General features: G+C 43.8%; 1 protein-coding gene across 1 annotated transcript in view; it reads right to left on the bottom strand.

The window, feature by feature from the left end:
• Positions 1 to 23,382, bottom strand: part of LOC123766095 (uncharacterized) — a 902,969-nt gene that overhangs the window by 864,986 nt on the left and 14,601 nt on the right. Inside the window, exon 2 of the mRNA XM_069321294.1 lies at positions 6,386 to 6,478. Coding sequence (XP_069177395.1) covers positions 6,386 to 6,478 — 93 coding nt within the window. The remainder of the gene's footprint in view (positions 1 to 6,385; positions 6,479 to 23,382) is intronic.

The following is a 23,382-nucleotide window of genomic DNA, read 5'->3' as shown; positions in this document are numbered from 1 at the left end:
GGCACAACTCTCCTAAACACGAGAGTTAAGTATACAACTTTAGAACACTTTCCCACCAGGAGACTCGAACCCTAGCCAGCACAGAAGCCTTCCAGCAACTGGCATAACAGGTACGCCTTAACCCGCTCCACCACCCGCTCAGACCCTTAAAAGAGATGGTAATTTCGGAGTATTTAAATACCCCAAAGATCAACACCTCCCAAGAGCACCAGAGCAAGTGAGGGGTCATTTATACGTTAATTTCATCAAGTCCCTGTTAATATGGGAAGACACAGTGTCTCTGCTTAAGACACAACTCTCCTAAACACGAGAGTTTAGTATACAACTTTAGAACACTTTCCCACCAGGAGACTCGAACCCTAGCCAGCACAGAAGCCTTCCAGCAACTGGCATAACAGGTACGCCTTAACCCGCTCCACCACCCGCTCAGACCCTTAAAAGAGATGGTAATTTCGGGGTATTTAAATACCCCAAAGATCAACACCTCCCAAGAGCACCAGAGCAAGTGAGGGGTCATTTATACGTTAATTTCATCAAGTCCCTGTTAATATGGGAAGACACAGTGTCTCTGCTTAAGGCACAACTCTCCTAAACACGAGAGTTAAGTATACAACTTTAGAACACTTTCCCACCAGGAGACTCGAACCCTAGCCAGCACAGAAGCCTTCCAGCAACTGGCATAACAGGTACACCTTAACCCGCTCCACCACCCGCTCAGACCCTTAAAAGAGATGGTAATTTCGGAGTATTTAAATACCCCAAAGATCAACACCTCCCAAGAGCACCAGAGCAAGTAAGGGGTCATTTATACGTTAATTTCATCAAGTCCCTGTTAATATGGGAAGACACAGTGTCTCTGCTTAAGGCACAACTCTCCTAAACACGAGAGTTAAGTATACAACTTTAGAACACTTTCCCACCAGGAGACTCGAACCCTAGCAAGCACAGAAGCCTTCCAGCAACTGGCATAACAGGTACGCCTTAACCCGCTCCACCACCCGCTCAGACCCTTAAAAGAGATGGTAATTTCGGAGTATTTAAATACCCCAAAGATCAACACCTCCCAAGAGCACCGGAGCAAGTGAGGGGTCATTTATACGTTAATTTCATCAAGTCCCTGTTAATATGGGAAGACACAGTGTCTCTGCTTAAGGCACAACTCTCTTAAACACGAGAGTTAAGAATACAACTTTAGAACACTTTCCCACCAGGAGACTCGAACCCTAGCCAGCACAGAAGCCTTCCAGCAACTGGCATAACAGGTACGCCTTAACCCGCTCCACCACCCGCTCAGACCCTTAAAAGAGATGGTAATTTCGGAGTATTTAAATACCCCAAAGATAAACACCTCCCAAGAGCACCAGAGCAAGTGGTGCTCTTGGGAGGTGTTGATCTTTGGGGTATTTAAATACTCCGAAATTACCATCTCTTTTAAGGGTCTGAGCGGGTGGTGGAGCAGGTTAAGGCGTACCTGTTATGCCAGTTGCTGGAAGGCTTCTGTGCTGGCTAGGGTTCGAGTCTCCTGGTGGGAAAGTGTTTTAAAGTTGTATACTTAACTCTCGTGTTTAGGAGAGTTGTGCCTTAAGCAGAGACACTGTGTCTTCCCATATTAACAGGGACTTGATGAAATTAACGTATAAATGACCCCTCACTTGCTCTGGTGCTCTTGGGAGGTGTTGATCTTTGGGGTATTTAAATACTCCGAAATTACCATCTCTTTTAAGGGTCTGAGCGTGTGGTGGAGCAGGTTAAGGCGTACCTGTTATGCCAGTTGCTGGAAGGCTTCTGTGCTGGCTAGGGTTCGAGTCTCCTGGTGGGAAAGTGTTCTAAAGTTGTATACTTAACTCTCGTGTTTAGGAGAGTTGTGCCTTAAGCAGAGACACTGTGTCTTCCCATATTAACAGGGACTTGATGAAATTAAAGTATAAATGACCCCTCACTTGCTCTGGTGCTCTTGGGAGGTGTTGATCTTTGGGGTATTTAAATACTCCGAAATTACCATCTCTTTTAAGGGTCTGAGCGGGTGGTGGAGCGGGTTAAGGCGTACCTGTTATGCCAGTTGCTGGAAGGCTTCTGTGCTGGCTAGGGTTCGAGTCTCCTGGTGGGAAAGTGTTCTAAAGTTGTATACTTAACTCTCGTGTTTAGGAGAGTTGTGCCTTAAGCAGAGACACTGTGTCTTCCCATATTAACAGGGACTTGATGAAATTAACGTATAAATGACCCCTCACTTGCTCTGGTGCTCTTGGGAGGTGTTGATCTTTGGGGTATTTAAATACTCCGAAATTACCATCTCTTTTAAGGGTCTGAGCGGGTGGTGGAGCAGGTTAAGGCGTACCTGTTATGCCAGTTGCTGGAAGGCTTCTGTGCTGGCTAGGGTTCGAGTCTCCTGGTGGGAAAGTGTTTTAAAGTTGTATACTTAACTCTCGTGTTTAGGAGAGTTGTGCCTTAAGCAGAGACACTGTGTCTTCCCATATTAACAGGGACTTGATGAAATTAACGTATAAATGACCCCTCACTTGCTCTGGTGCTCTTGGGAGGTGTTGATCTTTGGGGTATTTAAATACTCCGAAATTACCATCTCTTTTAAGGGTCTGAGCGGGTGGTGGAGCGGGTTAAGGCGTACCTGTTATGCCAGTTGCTGGAAGGCTTCTGTGCTGGCTAGGGTTCGAGTCTCCTGGTGGGAAAGTGTTCTAAAGTTGTATACTTAACTCTCGTGTTTAGGAGAGTTGTGCCTTAAGCAGAGACACTGTGTCTTCCCATATTAACAGGGACTTGATGAAATTAACGTATAAATGACCCCTCACTTGCTCTGGTGCTCTTGGGAGGTGCTGATCTTTGGGGTATTTAAATACTCCGAAATTACCATCTCTTTTAAGGGTCTGAGCGGGTGGTGGAGCGGGTTAAGGCGTACCTGTTATGCCAGTTGCTGGAAGGCTTCTGTGCTGGCTAGGGTTCGAGTCTCCTGGTGGGAAAGTGTTCTAAAGTTGTATACTTAACTCTGGTGTTTAGGAGAGTTGTGCCTTAAGCAGACACTGTGTCTTCCCATATTAACAGGGACTTGATGAAATTAACGTATAAATCACCCCTCACTTGCTCTGGTGCTCTTGGGAGGTGTTGATCTTTGGGGTATTTAAATACTCCGAAATTACCATCTCTTTTAAGGGTCTGAGCGGGTGGTGGAGCAGGTTAAGGCGTACCTGTTATGCCAGTTGCTGGAAGGCTTCTGTGCTGGCTAGGGTTCGAGTCTCCTGGTGGGAAAGTGTTCTAAAGTTGTAAACTTAACTCTCGTGTTTAGGAGAGTTGTGCCTTAAGCAGAGACACTGTGTCTTCCCATATTAACAGGGACTTGATGAAATTAACGTATAAATGACCCCTCACTTGCTCTGGTGCTCTTGGGAGGTGTTGATCTTTGGGGTATTTAAATACTCCGAAATTACCATCTCTTTTAAGGGTCTGAGCGGGTGGTGGAGCGGGTTAAGGCGTACCTGTTATGCCAGTTGCTGGAAGGCTTCTGTGCTGGCTAGGGTTCGAGTCTCCTGGTGGGAAAGTGTTCTAAAGTTGTATACTTAACTCTCGTGTTTAGGAGAGTTGTGCCTTAAGCAGAGACACTGTGTCTTCCCATATTAACAGGGACTTGATGAAATTAACGTATAAATGACCCCTCACTTGCTCTGGTGCTCTTGGGAGGTGTTGATCTTTGGGGTATTTAAATACTCCGAAATTACCATCTCTTTTAAGGGTCTGAGCGGGTGGTGGAGCGGGTTAAGGCGTACCTGTTATGCCAGTTGCTGGAAGGCTTCTGTGCTGGCTAGGGTTCGAGTCTCCTGGTGGGAAAGTGTTCTAAAGTTGTATACTTAACTCTCGTGTTTAGGAGAGTTGTGCCTTAAGCAGAGACACTGTGTCTTCCCATATTAACAGGGACTTGATGAAATTAACGTATAAATGACCCCTCACTTGCTCTGGTGCTCTTGGGAGGTGTTGATCTTTGGGGTATTTAAATACTCCGAAATTACCATCTCTTTTAAGGGTCTGAGTGGGTGGTGGAGCGGGTTAAGGCGTACCTGTTATGCCAGTTGCTGGAAGGCTTCTGTGCTGGCTAGGGTTCGAGTCTCCTGGTGGGAAAGTGTTCTAAAGTTATATATATATATATATATATATATATATATATATATATATATATATATATATATATATATATATATATATATGTCGTACCTAGTAGCCAGAACGCACTTCTCAGCCTACTATGCAAGGCCCGATTTGCCTAATAAGCCAAGTTTTCATGAATTAATGTTTTTTCGACAACCTAACCTACCTAACCTAACCTAACCTAACTTTCTCGGCTACCTAACATAACCTAACCTACAAAGATAGGTTAGGTTAGGTTAGGTAGGGTTGGTTAGGTTCGGTCATATATCTACGTTAGTTTTAACTCCAATAAAAAAAAATTGACCTCATACATAATGAAATGGGTAGCTTTATCATTTCATAAGAAAAAAAATTGAGAAAATATATTAATTCAAGAAAACTTGGCTTATTAGGCAAATCGGGCCTTGCATAGTACGCTGAGAAGTGCGTTCTGGCTACTAGGTACGACATATATATATATATATATATATATATATATATATATATATATATATATATATATATATATATATATATATATATATATATATATATATATATATATATATATATATATATATATATATATACAATCATTAATAATTACTGATTGATTTGTTAGTCTGTGTGACAGATTGTTAACTTAATTACTCATTGTTTGGTACTGTCGGTGTGACAGAAGAATTAACGTAATTAATTGTATATTTGATTTGATTGCAGTCCAAGGGACAGTGCTAACATAATTAATTAATTGAGTAAAGATTGTCTTAGTGACAAGTATTGCATTGTTTTGTTGTTGTTGTAATTGTTTTGTATTACATCATTGTTCATTGCCACTGCAGGAGTTGAGTACAGTGTTGTCCGAGTGTGCACTAGTGTTCAGATAATTCACTTTGTTCCATCTTGCCCATGCAAGAGGGTTCGAGACCAGGTGCCGTGATATCCAGAGTGGTGGGACTGAGTCCTGCTGCCAGTGGCCTTGTTTAGCGGTGGAGTGACACTCGGAAATTAACGTAACGTAAAGCTGTTATTGTCGGGTATTAGTAAGTAAGTTTGTTGAATAAACTGTTATTGTTGCGAAAGTGACTTTACGTCAATAACCTTTGAGAGTATTGCCCCATTACATTGTCCTGCTGCAGCTACTTTTGAAATCTTGAACTTAACAGGTTTAAACTCTGGGATCAAGCCCACAGTTTCAAACACTAAATACTAAAATTTGGTGTTGGAACCCATTTGTTGCCTTCAAGATTGTTCATGCAACTGAGGCGCTAACGACTTAGTGAGTTGAGGACCAAGTGAATGAGCCTCGTCGTTTGCATTCACCTTTTCCTTGTTGAGTAACTTTCACATGTGGCACCCACTCTGTGGCTAGTTAGTATTGCTTCTATTTAGGAAGACTACCTCACATCTGGCGCCCAACATGGGGCCTTGTGAAAGTGGTAAGTCAAACTTGGAATACTATCTCACAGTAAGGCTCAGCGCTAATTGAGAATAACGTTGAACATCCATTGGTTCAACTTTTGGCCAATAATAGCAGACAATTTGATGCCTCCTCGAGTTAGATTTTGAAGAAAAGACCTAGTGACAGCCTGGCGGTATAAAGTATTGTGCCTGTTGTAAAATACTCTTTGGGTATTTTTGTTCTCACTAAGGGTGAGAACTGTTTTGTTCTCACTAATCTTTGTTCTCACTGAGGGGTCGGTCAGTTAAGGGGCATAACTGGCCGACCCCTCACAGTGTTCAAGAGAGAACTGGATAAGCACCTCCAAAGGATACCTGATCAACCAGGCTGTGACTCATACTTCAGGCTGCGAGCAGCCGCGTCCAGCAGCCTGATTGATCAGTCCGGCAACCAGGAGGCCTGGTCGACGACCGGGCCGCGGGGACGCTAAGCCCCGGAAGTACCTCAAGGTAACCTCAAGGTTGGGTTGAGTCTCCCATAAATAATACAATGCTTCTTGATTTCAGGTTGGTCAATGTCTCTGAACCTTGTTGGTCTTGATGCCATCTGGTAGATAATTTCAAGATGAACGTGACGTGGGGAAGGATGTTTACTATCCAATACAATTACTGAAGACTTGGTTATTCTCCAAGACAAAGTGGAGAGCAAGGAACCAGAGTAAAGGCCGCCCTGAAGGAAGCAAGAGGCGGCCCTCGCCACCAGACTTGAAGTAGTTATCACCAAAAATCCGAAACCCGTTTAAGACAATAGTAATAAATAGTGAGAGGAAGATAAACTGTGCCTAAGAGGACTCACCATCACACCGGTGAGGATCTTCAAGACACGGAGACAGTCCTGGTCGTCGTCCAACTCCCTGGGAGAGACCTCCGTCACTTCTCTCCGACGATCCTGTAGTGAGGTAGAATTTCTAAAATTAGATTGCATTTATTGTTTCATTTTATTCATCTGCAACAAACTGACATACAATGAAACATGTGGGATGAAGAATGTTACACTTTATTATATTCCTTGTTCTCACCTTGTTACACTTTATTATATTATAGCAAGTACTGTAGCGTCAACTACAGTACTGTAGCGTCAACTGCAGTACTGTAGCGTCAACTACAGTACTGTAACGTCAACTACAGTACTGTAGCGTCAACTACAGTACTGTAACGTCAACTACAGTACTGTAGCGTCAACTACAGTACTGTAGCGTCAACTACAGTACTGTAACGTCAACTACAGTACTGTAGCGTCAACTACAGTACTGTAACGTCAACTACAGTACTGTAGCGTCAACTACAGTACTGTAGCGTCAACTACAGTACTGTAGCGTCAACTACAGTACTGTAGCGTCAACTACAGTACTGTAGCGTCAACTACAGTACTGTAGCGTCAACTACAGTACTGTAACGTCAACTACAGTACTGTAGCGTCAACTACAGTACTGTAGCGTCAACTACAGTACTGTAACGTCAACTACAGTACTGTAACGTCAACTACAGTACTGTAGCGTCAACTACAGTACTGTAGCGTCAACTACAGTACTGTAACGTCAACTACAGTACTGTAACGTCAACTACAGTACTGTAACGTCAACTACAGTACTGTAACGTCAACTACAGTACTGTAACGTCAACTACAGTACTGTAGCGTCAACTACAGTACTGTAACGTCAACTACAGTACTGTAACGTCAACTACAGTACTGTAGCGTCAACTACAGTACTGTAGCGTCAACTACAGTACTGTAGCGTCCACTACAGTACTGTAGCGTCCACTACAGTACTGTAGCGTCAACTACAGTACTGTAACGTCAACTACAGTACTGTAGCGTCAACTACAGTACTGTAGCGTCAACTACAGTACTGTAGCGTAAACTACAGTACTGTACCGTCAACTACAGTACTGTAGCGTCAACTTCAGTACTGTAACGTCAACTACAGTACTGTAGCGTCAACTACAGTACTGTAGCGTCAACTACAGTACTGTAGCGTCAACTACAGTACTGTAACGTCAACTACAGTACTGTAGCGTCAACTACAGTACTGTAGCGTCAACTACAGTACTGTAGCGTCAACTACAGTACTGTAACGTCAACTACAGTACTGTAGCGTCAACTACAGTACTGTAGCGTCAACTACAGTACTGTAACGTCAACTACAGTACTGTAGCGTCAACTACAGTACTGTAGCGTCAACTACAGTACTGTAACAACAACTACAGTACTGTAACATCAGCTAAAGTAACGTAACGACAGGTACAGAACTGTAACGTCAGCAACAAGACCGTAACATCCGCTTCAGTTTTGTATCATCAAGTACAATACTGCAACGGCAACTAAATTACTCTAACGTTAGTTACAGAACCGTAAAGTCAGCTAACAGTACCGTAACATCAGCTACTGTACTGTAAAGTCAGCTAGAGTATCATAACGTCGACTACACTACTGTAATGTCAACATCAGTACTGTATCGTCAGCTACAGCACTATAACGTCAGGTACAGTACTACAACGTCAGCTGCAGTACTGTTACGGCAGGTACATTTCGTAACGTCACCTACAGTACCATGACGTCACCTACAGCACCGTAACGTCACCTACAGTATCGTGACGTCAGAAAATATACCGTGACGTCAGTAACAGTATCGTGACGAAGGCTACAGTACCGTAACGTCAGCTACAGTACTGTAACATCAGCTTCAATACTGTAACGTCAGGAACTGAATTGAAAAAATCAGCTAGAGTACTGAAACGTCAGCTACAGTACTGTAACATCAGCTTCAATACTGTAACGTCAGGAACTGAATTGAAAAAATCAGCTAGAGTACTGAAGCATCAGCTACAGTATTGAAAGATCAGTTACAGTAACGTGATGTTAGCTAGAATATTGTAACGTCAGCTAAAGACATGTAACGACAGATAAAATCCTGTAACGTCAGCTACAGTGCCGTCATCTTGAGGTTATCCTGAGATGATTTCGTGGCTTAGTGTCCCCGAGGCCCGGTCCTCTACCAGGCCTCCACCCCCAGGAAGCAGCCCGTGACAGCTGACTAACTCCCAGGTACTTATTTACTGCTAGGTAACAGCGACATCAGGGTGAAAGAAACTCTGCCCATTGTTTCTCGCCGGCGCCCGGGATCGAACCCGGGACCACAGGATCACTCGTCAAGTGTTCTGTCCGTTCAGCCACCGGTTCCCTAACATAACGTCAGCTTCAGTACTGTAACGTCAGCTAGAGTACTGTAACGTCAGCTTCAGTACTGTATCGTCCGCTAGAGTACTGTAACGTCAGTAACAGTGGTGTAACGTCAGTTTGAGTGCCGTAACATGAACTTCAATTCCGTAACATTAGCTACTGTACTGTAACGTTAGCTACTATTCCGTAACGTCAGCTACATTACTGTAACATCAGCTACAGTTTCTTAACGTCAGCTTCAGTGCAGTAACGTGAATTATAGTTCCGTAACGTCAGTTACAGTACCGTTATGTCAGCTACAGTACAGTGAGATCAGCTACAATACCTTGATGTCAGTAAGAGTACCGTGACGTATCCTACAGTACAGTAACGTCACCTAAAGTACCGTAATGTCAGCTACAGTACAGTGACGTCAGCTACAATACCTTGATGTCAGCTACAGTACCGTAAAATGAACTACAGTTCCGTAACATCAGCTATTGTATTGTAACGTTAGCTACTATACCCTAACGTCAGCTACATTACTGTAACATCAGCAACAGTTTCGTAACGAGCTTCAGTACTGTAACGTCAGCTACAGTACAGTAACGTCAGCTACTGCTCCGCAATGTCATCAACAGTATCGTAACATCACCTACTGTACTGTAACGTTAGCTACTATACTGTAACGTCAGCTATATTACTGTAACATCAGCTACAGTACAGTGACGTTAGCTATAGTACCGTGATGGCAGCTACAATACCGTAACGTCAGCTACAGTACTGTGACGTAGGTTTACAGTACCGTAACGTCAGCTACAGCACTGTATCGTCAGATACACTGTACCGTTAGATACAGTACCGTAAAGTCAGCTACAGTACTGTAACGACAGCTACATTACTGTAACGTCAGCTACAGTACTCTAATGTCAGACACAATACCGTAACGTCACCAACAGTACTGTAATGTCACCTACAGTACTGTAATGTCACTACAGTACTGTAATGTCACCTACAGTACTGTAATGGCTCCTACATAGCGTAAGCTCAGCTGGAGTACCGGGACGTCAGCTACAGTACTGTATCGTCAGATACTGGAGGGTAAAGTCAGCTACAGTACTGTATCGTCAGATACTGGAGGGTAAAGTCAGCTACAGTACTGCAACGACAGCTACAGTACTGTAACGTCAGTTACAAGACTCTAACGTCATTTACAGTACTGTAACGTCATCTATAGTACTGTAACGACAGATTCATACTGTAATGTCAGCTGGAGTACTGTGACGTCACCTACAGCTCCATGACGTTAGCTACAGTATCGTGACGAAGGGTACAGTATTGTAACGTCAGCTACATTTCTTTAGCGTCAGCTACAGCACCGAAACGTTAGCTACAATACCGTAACGGCAGCTAGAGTACTGAAACGTCAGATATTTACTGTAACGTCAGCTAAAGTACTTTTAACGTCAGATATAGTACCGTCACGTCAGGTACACAACTGTAACGACCGCTTCAGTATAGTAAAGTCAGCTTTACTACCGTAAGGTCAGCTGCAGTTCTGTAACTTCAGCTACAGTAACGTAACGTCAGCTGCAGTACTGTAACGTCAGCTACAATACTGTAACGTCAGCTACAGATCCTTAACGTCATCTTAATACCATAGCATCAGCTACAGCACCGTTTTACTTCAGCAAAAGCACTGTAACGGCTGATACATAACGTTTAGCCAGTTACAGTACTTTATTTTGCAGGGATATTCCTGTGCGGGCCCTAAGCCTCTGGCTGGCCCACTGTGCGGGCCCTAAGCCTCTGGCTGGCCCACTGTGCGGGCCCTAAGCCTCTGGCTGGCCCACTGTGCGGGCCCTAAGCCTCTGGCTGGCCCACTGTGCGGGCCCTAAGCCTCTGGCTGGCCCACTGTGCGGGCCCTAAGCCTCTGGCTGGCCCACTGTGCGGGCCCTAAGCCTCTGGCTGGCCCACTGTGCGGGCCCTAAGCCTCTGGCTGGCCCACTGTGCGGGCCCTAAGCCTCTGGCTGGCCCACTGTGCGGGCCCTAAGCCTCTGGCTGGCCCACTGTGCGGGCCCTAAGCCTCTGGCTGGCCCACTAAGTGTTGCTTGTTTCTGTTTTACTTGGGCGGAGTATGAGTATTTATGACTCGTATGGTCGCTTCAGTAAGATTTTGCCATATGTTTAACAACTTCTTCTGCTCTGTTGAATCTAAGTTGAAATCTTAATGGGTTTGTAACTGTGCATTGTGTTAGATAATGTTACAGTGGTCTGTCGGGCATTTCTCCACAGTGCTGACATTTCCTCTCATCTTCTGGAAACTGTAAGCCTATTTCCCATGCACATGGAAGTTACAGTACCGTGACGTTATCTACAATACAGTGACGTTAGCTATAAAAATTGCGTCAGCCAGAAAAATGATAGGATGGATTACGAGAACCTTGAAGTCCAGAGATCCCGTCACAATGGTTGAACTCTTCAAATCACTTGTGTTGTCCCGTCTTGAGTACTGAGCAGAACTCAAGACGGGACATCTTTAAGCGGAAACTAAATAGTTTCCTCCTAGGAGTGCCGGACCAACCAGGCTGTGGTGGGTACGTGGGCCTGCGGGCCGCTCCAAGCAACGGCTGGTGGACCAAACTCTCACAAGTCAAGTCTGGCCTCGGGCCGGGCTTGGAGAGTAGAAGAACTCCCAGAACCCCATCAACCAGGTATAATACAGCTACAGTAAAGTGATGTGTACAACAGTACTATAATGTCAGCTACAGTACCGTCTCGTCAGCTACAGTACTGTGCTGTCAGCTACAATGCCGTGACGTCCGCTACAGTCGTGGGGCGTAGGGTAAAGCAGAGTGACGTCAGCTACAGTACTGTAACGTTAGCTACAGAACCGTAACGTAAGCTGCAGCTCAGTAACGTCAGCAAACAGTACTGTAAGGTCAGCTATAACACGAAAGCTAACAGTACCGTAACGTAAGCTACAGCTCTGTGCCGTCAGCTACAATACTGAATCGTCCGATTCAGTACTAAACCGTTGCATACAGAACTGTAACGTCAGTTTCGGTACTGTAACGTCAGCTACAGTACTGTAAAATCAAGTTCAGTACCGTAACGTCAGCTACAGTTCTGTAATGGCAGATGCATAATGGAACGTCAGCTACTCTATCATGACGTCAGCTACAGTACAATGACGTCAGCTGCAATACCGTGACATCAGCTACAGTACTGTGACATAAGCTACAGTACCGTAACATCAGCTTCAGAACCGTAACGTCAGCTATAGAACCGAGACATTAGCCACATTACCGTAATATCAACTACAGTACCATAGCGTCAGCTAAAATACCGTAACGTCAGCTTCAATTCCCTGAATTCCTCTACAGTCATGTGACGTAGGCTAAAGCAGAGACGTCAGCTTCAGTACTGTAACGTTAGCTACAGAACGTAACGTCAGCTACAGTTCGGTAACGTCAACTAATAGTACCGTAATGTCCGCAACTCTACTGTAAGGTCAGCTACAGCACCATGACGAAAGCTAAATGTACTGAAATGTCAGCTACAGTTCTGTAACGTCAGATACAATACATTAACACAAGATTCAGTACTGAAGCGTTAGATACAGAACTGTAGCGTCTGCTACAGTACTTTAACGTCAGCTTCGGTACTCTAACGTCAGCTTCGGTACTCTAACGTCAGATACAGTACTACGACGTCAGCTACAGTACTATAACGTCAACTACAGCACTCTAACGTCAGATACAATTCCGTATAGTCAGCTATAGTACTATAAACTCATGCTACATACTGTAACGTTAGCTACAGTACCGTAACGTCAGCCACAGTAACGTATTAGCGGCTACAGTTCCATAACGTCAGCTACAGTACCGTAAAATCAGCTATTGTACTGTAACGTCAGCTACTGTACCGTGACGTCAACTACATTACTGTAAAGTCAACTACATCACGTAACGTCAATTACGGTACTGTAACGGCAGCTATATACCGTAATGTCAGTTAATTACTGTGACGTCAGCTATAACAGTACCGTTACGTCAGCTACAGTACTGTATCATAAGCTAGAGTACTATAACGTCACATACAGTACTGTAACCACAGATACATACCGCAACGTCAGCTGCAGTAACATAACGTCAGCTACAATACAGTATTGTGCAGTATTATAACTTATGATACAGTACTGTAATGTAAGCTATTGTACTGTAACGTCAGCTACAGTACCGAAACGTCAGCTTCAATACTGTAACGTCAGATACAGTACTGTAACATCAGCTACAGTACCCTAACGTTAGATACGGTACTTAACATCAGCTGCAGTACTGTAACGTCAGCTACAGTTCTGCAAAGTCAGCTACATTACTGCAACGTCAGCTACAGTTCTGTGACGTCAGCTACAGTACTGTAACGCCAGCTACTGCACTGTACCATGAGTTACAGTACTGTAACGTCAGCTACAATACTGAATTTCAGCTACATTACCGTAACGTCAGGTACAATACAGTGACGTCAGCTGCAATACAGTGACGTCAACTACAATATCGTGACGTAAGCTACAGTACTGTAACGTCAGCTACAGTACCGTAACGTCAGATACAGTATCGACGAAGTCAGCTACAGTTCCGTAATGTCAACTACAGTACCGTAACGTCAGATAGTTCTGTAACGGCAGCTATATACCGTAACTACCGCTACTGTACCGTGACGTTGGCTAGAAAACAGTGACGTCAGTTACAGTACCGTGACGTTGGCAAAAGAACCGTAACGTCAGCTATAGTACTGTAACTTCAGCTACAGTACTGAAACGTCAGCTACAGTACCGTACCGTCAGCTAAAGTACTGTATCGTCAGATACAGAACTGTAACGTCATCAGTACCTTGAAGTCATATACAGTACTGTAACGTCAGCTACAGTACCGTGAAGTACTGTATCGTCTGCTTCAGTACTGAAAGTCAGATACAATACGGTAACATCAGCTACAGTACTGTAACGTTAGCTATAGAACTGTAACGTTAGCTACAGTACTATAACGTCAGCTACAGTACTGTAACATCAGCTAATGTAATGTAACGTCAGTTACAGTTCCGAAACGTCAGCTTCAATATCCTAACGTCAGTTACACTACTGAAACGTCAGATTCAGTACCGCAACATCTGCTGCAGTACTGTAACGTCAGGTAGAGTACTGCAACGTCAGCTTTAATACTGTAAAGTCAGCCACTGTACTGTAACAGCAGCTACATACTGTAACGTCAGCTACAGTACTGCAACGTCAGCTACTGTACCGTGACATCAGCTATTGTACTGTAACTTCAGCCATAATACCGTAACGTCAGGTACAATACTGAAGCGTCAGCAATAGCACTGTAACGTCAGCAACAGTACTGTAACGTCAGATACATACCTGTAACGTCAGCAACAGTTCTGTAACGTCAGCTGTAGTACCGTAACTTCAGCTACAGTTCCGTGACGTCAGATCCAGAATCGTAACGTTAGCTTCAATACCGTAACGTCATCTGCAGTATCGTGGCGAATTGCTACAGTACCGTAACGTCAGCTAGAGTACTGTAACGTCATATACAGTATTATAATGTCAGCTACAATATCGTACCGTTAGCTAAAGTACTGTAACGTCAGATACAGAACTCTAACGCCATCATCATTATTTTGAAGTCAGATACAGTACCTTGAAGTCAGATACACTACTCTAGCGTCAGCTACAGTACTGTGTCGTCAGCTACAGGACCTTAACGTCAGCTAAATTACCGTGAACTACTGTATCGTCTGCTACAGTACTGAAAGTTAGATACAATACGGTAACGTAAGCGACAGTACTATAACGTCAGCTACAGTATTGTAAAGTCAGGTACTGTACTGTAACGGCAGCTGCATACCGTAACGTCAGCCACAGTACGTGACGTCACCTACATTACCGTAATGTCAGATACAATACTGTAGCGTCAGCTACAGTACTGTGAAGTAGGCTACAGTACGATTACGTCAGCTACAGTACTGTAATGGCAGCTACAGTACTGTATCGTCAGTAACAGTACTCTAACGTCACATACAGCACTGTAACCGCAGATACATACCGCAACGTCAGCTGCAGTCCCGTAACGTCAACTACAGTATCGTGACGTCAGCTACACTTCCGTGACGGCTGCTACAGTGCCATGAAGAAGGGTACAGTACTGTAACGTCAACTAGAGTATTGTAACTTCTGCTACAGTACTGAAATGGCAGCTATAATACCGTAAAGAAAGCCTCAGTACTGTAACGTCAGCTACTGTATTGTAACGTCAGCTTCAGTACCTTGACGTCATATACAGTGCTGCAATGTAAGCTACAGTACTTTAATGTCAGTTACAGTACTGTAACGTCAGCTAATGTATTGTAACATCAGCTAAAATACTCTAACGTTAGCTACAGTACCGTAACGTCAGCTTCAGCACCGTATCGTCAGGTTCATTACCATAACGTCAGGTTCAATACAGTGATGTTAGCTACAGTTCCGTAATATGAACTACAGTACCGTAACGTCAGATAGAGTTCTGTAACGCCAGCTACATACTGTAACGTCAGCTACAGTATCATGACGTCAGCTACAGTACCGCGACGTCATATACAGTACTGTAAAGTCAGCTACAGCACCGTAACATTAGCTGCAGTACTGTAACATCAGCTGCAGTACAGGAACGTCAGCTACACTATCGTAACGTCAGGTACAGTACTGTAACGTTATCTGCAGTACTGTTGAGTCAGCTTCAGAACCATAACATCAGCTACGTTACTGTACGTCAGCAATAGTTCCGTAGCGTCAGCTATTGTACTGTAACGTCAGCTACTGTACTGCAACGTCAGGTACTGCACTGTAACATCAGCTACAGTACTGTAACGTCAGCTACAGTACCGTAACGTCAGCTACATTACCGTAACGTCAGGTACAATACAATGACGTCAGCTACAATACAGTGACGTCAGCTGCAGTATCGTGACGTATGCTACAGTACTGTAACGTCAGCTACAGTACCATAACGTCGGATACAGTACTGAAACGGAGGTTATCTTGAGATGATTTCGGGGCTTAGTGTCCCCGCGGACCGGTCCTCTACCAGGCCTCCACCCCCAGGAAGCAGGCCGTGACAACTGACTAACTCCCAGGTACCTATTTACTGCTAGTAGCAGGAGCATCAGGGTGAAAGAAACTCTGCTCATTGCTTCTCCCCGGCGTCCGGGATCGAATTCGGGACCTCAGGATCATGCGTCCAGTGTTTTGTCCGCTCAGCCACCAACTACCTTGTACGTAAGCTACAGTACCGTAATATCAACTAGAGTACCGTAACGTCAGCTACTGTGCTGTAACGTCAATTACTATATTGTAGCGTCTGCTACAGGACTTTAAATTTATCTACTGTACTGCGACGGCAGCTGAATACTTTAACTTCAGTTACATTACCGAGACGTCAGCTACAGTATCGTGACGTCAGCTACAATACCGTGACGTCAGCTACAGAACAGTGACGTAGGCTAATATGCCAAACCTTCAGCTACAGTACTGTATCGTTGGCAACATTACCGTAACGTCAGCTATTGAACTGAAAATTCAGTTATAGTACTGTAACGTCGGGTACAGTACTGTGGCGTCAGGTACAGTACTGAGGCGTCAGGTGCAATACTGTAACGTCAGCTACAGTACTGTAACGCACGTCAGCGACAGTACTGTAGACCCAGCTATAACACTGTAATGTCAGCTACAGAACTTTAAATTTAGATACAGTACTGTAACGGCAGCTACGTAGTGTAACGTCTGCTACATTACCGTGATGTCAGCTACAGTACCGTTATCTTGAGATGATTTCGGGGCTTTAGTGTCCCCGCGGCTCGGTCCTCGACCAGGCCTCCACCCCCAGGAAGCAGCCCGTGACAGCTGACTAAACACCCAGGTACCTATTTTGCTGCTAGGAAACAGGGGCATAGGGTGAAAGAAACTCTGCCCATCGTTTCTCGCCAGCGCCTGGGATCGAACTCGGACCACAGGTATCTGACCGTGACGTCAGATACAATACCGTAACGTCAGCTACAGTACAGTGATGTCAGATACAATACCGTGACGTCAGCTACAGTACCGTGACGTCAGATACAATACCGTGACGTCAGCTACAGTACAGTGACGTAGGTTACAGTTCTGTAACGTCAGCTGCAGTACGGTAACATCCAATACAGTACTGTTAAGTCACTTACAGTTCTGTATCGTCAGCTACTGTACTGTAACGTCCAATACAGTACTGTTAAGTCACCTACAGTTCTGTAATGTCAGGTGAAGTACAGTAACGTCAGGTACAGTATTGTAGCCGTATAGTATATTGTGAGGAGATGGTTCACCAGCTCACTTACAATAGTGCTCTTATGCCTGTGGGAGCCAGTACACTTGTTAAGTGCACTTGTTAAGTGGGCGGACTTAAGTTTGGTAACCAGGAACCGAAACATCTAGTGTTTGGGCTCATGTGAGAGCCCCAGTCACCAGCAGTCCATAAATGTTACCCTGGCCGGGGTGGCATGTCTGTGGACAGTGCTAGAGCTGATAGCATCATCTCATTGTATGGCATGAGGTGAGACTCAACTTTGCGCGGTAACAGCTAGGCCCAGGCGTGGGTGAGCTGTGGGCCTCCCGCGCTCGCTGGCCACTTGAGTCGTTGTCATGGAAACAGCCGCCATCTTAGTAAACATCTTGAGCCGCCATGTTGGTCGGCCATCTTGGAGCTGCCCTAGGGGCTATGCTACACCGTCGCTGATTGGATGAGAGGGGTAGGCCGCTGTATGCCTTTCTCTCATTGGTTATTTCGAGAAGGACGCGGGAGTCGTCGGTGTGAGCATCATTCTGAACCCAGCTGCCACCTTGTCAAGCCGCTCTCTGTACTCAATTCGGCCAAATTGATGTATAGGGCGTCGTGGTGGCTGGACTACTCAACTGCTGATGCTTCCTGCTTCACCTACGACAGCGGTCGTCACAGAATCCGGCCGAAGTCGTCGCTTGGAGGGGTTTAAGACATTGTGTACAGTGGATAGAGGTACAGTGATCTGGGATCGTGGGGAATGTGCATACGAGCAGTAACAGACTCGTAGATCCCATACCAGTGTTGATTAGACTTGCTGGTGCTCTGTAGCAGTCGATGGGAACGGTGAAATTCGTGTCAGTGTTAAGGGCAGATTTCCCATGTTTGTGTGAGATGCTATCGTTGTGCGCGTCACCTGGATACGAACGCTACACTTCACCGGTGGGTCGAAGGGGTGCGAGCCGAGCCGTGTGTTGAGTGGGAGGGGTTCGAGTGTGCTCAAATTTTTTCGAATAAATACCACGTAAGGTATTACCGCCGCCTACGCCACCCGGAGCGAGTCAGCCACCTATAGCGGGGTGCCTGATGTATGAGAATGGTGTGTAGCTGGCAGTGTGAATGAGTAAGTACTTATGTGTGTGTATTTCTGGTGATTAGTAGTCTCTAAAGCTTGAATTCGAGGTCAAGTGTTCCGTCACATTGTCACGTAGCACCTGTGAGGTGAAGTGGAGTATGGGCGTGGAGATAATCACCTTTATGTCATCTTGTCAGTCCAGAGGGACCTACGTCTGGTGTACACAGATGTACAGTGTGTGTGTGTGTGGGTACACACGGGAACAGAGTATACATAGATTAGCCAAGGACTGAGAGGATGTCCATGTAATAATTATATTATTTCCTTGTGGTAATCATTTTTGATCGTCCGTGGGACGGAGTGATATAATTTCCATGTGTGGTCTTGCAGGTGTGGAATTCCAACACTGAGCACTCAGGTATGTATAACGCAAGTGATTCCTGGCAATGATTATTGTGGAGTGTACCACAGTGTGGTCTTAATTTCTTGTATTGTTCCCAGGGCCGTGACAAGTGTGATTTATATATATAAACGTATTGTGGTTACAGTTTAACGTAATTTTGGTAGAATTTGGTGAGTGACGAGGCTGGCTGGAGAGACCGCCACCGCTCTGTCGAGTAACGTAACTCTCGAGAGTGTTTGTCGACATGCGTGATCGATAAATCTCTCACCCATGTGATTTAAGGGGTGCGAGATCTCTTTAGTGTTCCCAATAACGTTTGATAGCTGTAGGCTACATGTGTCAGCAGTAATTATATATATATATATATATATATATATATATATATATATATATATATATATATATATATATATATATATATATATATATAATCGTAGTGTCACGGTGCCCAGTGTTATTGTGTTATTTACTGTGTGGTGATTGAAATATATTGACCTATGTTCTAGGGGTTATTGAGAGCACTGGGGTCATTTGCAACAGTAAGTAAGTGTGTGCAGTATTCTAATATTTGGAAATTAAGAGTAACTGCCGTGTGTGTTATTGCAAAGGGGTTGTTATTTGATGGTGATTGTTGCTAGTGTTGAGCAATCACTGTAGGTGATTGCAGTTCAGTAAAGTCATTGTGGGGCAGGGTTCTAGAGGGTTCATGTCCTGTATGTTATTTTACCAGGTGCTGCAGTATTGTCATTGCAACCGGATTGTAACGTAAATCACTGTGATTTGTTAGTGTGATTTGTCATTGTCGTGGGTGAACTCGGCTGTAGACGAGTACTTGGGTACACATATATTCTCCTGTTATCTGGTAGGACATCGAAGTCCAGTATTCAGTGAGGTGATTGCGAGGCAATTAATATAACGTAACCAAGGGAACGCCCATTGCTTTAAGAGAATTTGTTCTTTGACAATTTGAGTAACGTAGAATACGTTTGGGTTAATTTACTTTCCTGTAAGCAGCTACGGTAGTCTCGAGGAGCCTAGCCATCAGCCAGATAAGAATTAGAGTATTGTCTGTCGTAATTAACGGTCAGTGGACCGGGTAATTGACGTGTTTCAGGAAGTCAAAGTAATTAACCTCGATCCTTGTTTGATCGACTCACACGAAGGCTCCATTGTTCCATTAACGTAACGTCGTTATCTGCCCGGAAGTACCGGCACTTGATTGACTCGTGGGAGGAGTAACGTCATTTTAGAATAACGTAAACGTGGGGCTAATTACTGTTATTAGTCGCCTGAATTGATCTGAGTATGGAAGGCTCAGACGGAATTCATACCTTAATGTAAATTGCTGAGCCAGTGTAAAAGGCTGCGTATTTTAATTGTTTAATTATTAATCTTGAGGATAGTAATTAATTACTCTAAAGGTAATCACGAGTGATTACCGTTCTCTTAGCACTTTGGACATTGTAAATCAGAGTTTACCATCGCTGAGTGATTAGTAACCGATTAACGTAAATTAACGTAACTAGTAAAGAGAATAATCAGCTGTCTGGTAGTACAGGGATTAATGGGATTTTCTCACTGAATGCTCGACGGGTAGAGTGTTGTGTAATTTCCGCGTTACTAGTGACAGTTGTAAGAGTTATTAATTTAACGTAAATGTTATTGTGTTATTAACGTAAATCAATTGTTATTGATTGTTGATCGTCCGTGGGACGGAGTGTTAACGTAAGGATTAATTTGAGGAAGGGTGCTGGAGTTGCCAGTGAACCCATTAGTTATTGTTGTCATTGAAAGACTACTGATTTGATTGCATTGCAACCGCCATTGCAAGTGTAGACTGCACTGAGGCGTAGAACAGTTAGGAGGTTACTGGAGACGTATTTCAGAACCTACTGTGTCATTAGTTGTAACTGTGATTATAGATCTGTTAGTTCTTGTTTCTTGTTGATTCCTCTGTGGTCACGCTTATGTTCGAGTTAGTTCATTATGCAGTCCGAGGGGCTGGTGTCTAGCTGTCATTGATAGTGTCACAGGAAGGATTTCGAGTAACGTCATTGACAATTCTTCTGTTTTGTTGTAGTAGTTAGTACTTTATTGAATAAACTAAGTTGTTATGGTTAACACTGTCTTTTCGTTACACCCCCACACATTATTATTGTTATGCAAGTGTTCTTCACACTCGACTAATAAAGTTGAGACTAGTTCTGAGCTTTGGATCAAATATACGGCACCACACAACAATAAATTATTGTTGTGAGAGCCCGTGACCTACTCGTTAGATTCGCTTCGGCGAATGGCGAAGGTCGGTGGCCTAAGTGGGGGGGATTTCAATTTTCATTGGGGTCTCGGCGTTTGCTCGCGCCTAGTCAATTGTTCATACATGGTCCCAAAATGAGGAATGAGCTGTTTACTACACTGGTGTGTTAGCTAAGCAAGTCCTTCCTCAGGCGACCTAGTTGAATATCACGACAGGAATAAAGGTTAAAGAATAAAGAAAATTCTTAGAAATTTTCCGAGCTAAAATTCCTTATACCAATTTCAATTTATTCCAAAACTTCTCACAAGTCACAAACTCTCACATATATAGACATATCTCATGATCAAGTTCCATACCGTCAGCTACAGTGCTATACTATAACGTCAGCTACAATACTGACAAACGTCAGCTACAAATTACTATAACGCAAACGTCAGCTACAAGTACTATAACGTCAGCTACAAGTACTATAACGTCAGCTACAAGTACTATAACGTCAGCTACAAGTACTATAACGTCAGCTACAAGTACTATAACGTCAGCTACAAGTACTATAACGTCAGCTACAGTATTGACAATACAAGTCACAGCTTCGTGTCATCCTTTGCAGATGACACAAAAATCAGCATGAAAATTACCTCTGCTGAAGACATTAAAAACTTCAAGCTGATATTAACAAAGTTTTCGACTGGGCAGCAGAAAATAACATGATGTTTAACAGTGATAAATTCCAGGTTCTTTGGTACAGTAAAAATTTGGATCTGAAACATAATACAGGGTACAAAACACAATCGAATCTGCACAAAGTAGGAAAACAGCATGTCAAGGATTTGGGAATAATGATGTCCGACGACTTAACGTTTAGGGAGCATAACCAAGCATATATTGTGTCAGACAGAAAAATGGTAGGATGGATTACGAGAACCTTCAAATCCAGGGATCCCATCGCAATACCTGGCAACGATGGGGTTCTGGGAGTTCTTCTACTCCCCAAGCCCGGCCCGAGGCCAGGCTTGACTTGTGAGAGTTCAGTCCACCAGGCTGTTGCTTGCAGCGGCCCGCAGGCCCACGTACCCACCACAGCCTGGTTGGTCAGGCACTCCTAGGAGGAAACTATTTAATTTCCGCTTAAAGATGTCCACTGTTGTTTCGGCAATATTTCTTATGCTCGCTGGGAGAAAGTTGAACAACCGCGGACCTCTGATGGTTATACAGTGTTCTCTGATTGTGCCTATGGCCCCCCTGCTCTTCACTCTTCACTTCACCTACTCTATTCGGCATTTTCTTCCATATCGTTCACTCCAGTATGTTGTTATTTTACTGTGCAGATTCGGGACCTGTCCCTCCAGTATTTTCCACGTGTATATTATTTGATATCTCTCCCGTCGTCTTGTACATTTGGAGAGCCTTGAGATGATCCCAATAATTTAGATGCTTTATCTCGTTTATGTATCCCGTATATCCCTCTATTCAACAATCTCTCCTGCTCTGAAGGGGAAAGTGAGTACTGAGCAGTACTCAAGACGGGACAGCACAAGTGATTTGAAGAGTACAACCATTGTGATGGAATCCCTGGATTTGAAAGTTCTCGTAATCCATCCTATCATTTTTCTGGCTGCCGCAATATTTGCTTGGTTATGTTCCCTAAAATTTAGGTCGTCAGACATCATTATTCCCAAATCCTTTATATGTTGCTTTCCTACTATGGGCAAATTTGATTGCGTTTTGTACCCTCTATTATGTTTAAGGTCCTCATTTTTACCGTGAGTACCTGGAATTTATCGCTGTTAAACATCATGTTATTTTCTGATGCCCAATCGAAAACTTTGTTAATATCTGCTTGTAGTTTTTCAATATCTTCAGCAGAGGTAATTTTCATGCTATTTTTGTGTCATTAGAAAAGGATGATACGAAGCTGTGCCTTGTATTTGAGTCTATATCTGATATGAGAATAAGGAACAGCAGTGGTGCAAGGACTGTGCCTTGAGGTACTGAGCTTTTAAGTGCGCTTGGACTCTATTTTATATTGTTGAATGTTACTCTTTGTGTTCTGTTCGACAGAAAACTGAGTATCCAGCGTCCTACTTTACCAGTAATTCTCATTGACCTCATTTTGTTGTGATACATTTTATTATTAATAATAATTATTTTAATAATTTTATTATTATAAATTTTATTATTATTATTTTATTATTAAGAGAACAATGGTTGTACTCTTCAAATCACTTGTGTTGTCTCTACTCACTTCCCCCTTCAGAGCAGGAGAGATTGCTGAAATAGAGGGAATACAGAAAACATACGGCACGCAGAGACGCGATAAAACACCTAAATTATTGGGATCGTCTCAAAGCTCTCCAAATTACTCGCTAGAAAGGAGACGAGAGAGATACCAAATAATATACACATGGAAAATACTGGAGGGCCAGGGTCCCAAATCTCCACTGTAAAATAATAACGTACTGGAGTGAACGATATGGAAGCAAATGCAGAATAGAACCAGTGAAGAGCAGAGGTGCGATAGGCACAATCAGAGAACACTGTATAAAC

Source organism: Procambarus clarkii, chromosome 9 (assembly GCF_040958095.1).
Source record: "Procambarus clarkii isolate CNS0578487 chromosome 9, FALCON_Pclarkii_2.0, whole genome shotgun sequence".
Lineage (NCBI taxonomy): Eukaryota > Metazoa > Arthropoda > Malacostraca > Decapoda > Cambaridae > Procambarus > Procambarus clarkii.
The sequence above is the reverse complement of the archived record's forward strand: the minus strand, read 5'-3'. Positions and strand labels throughout refer to the sequence as shown.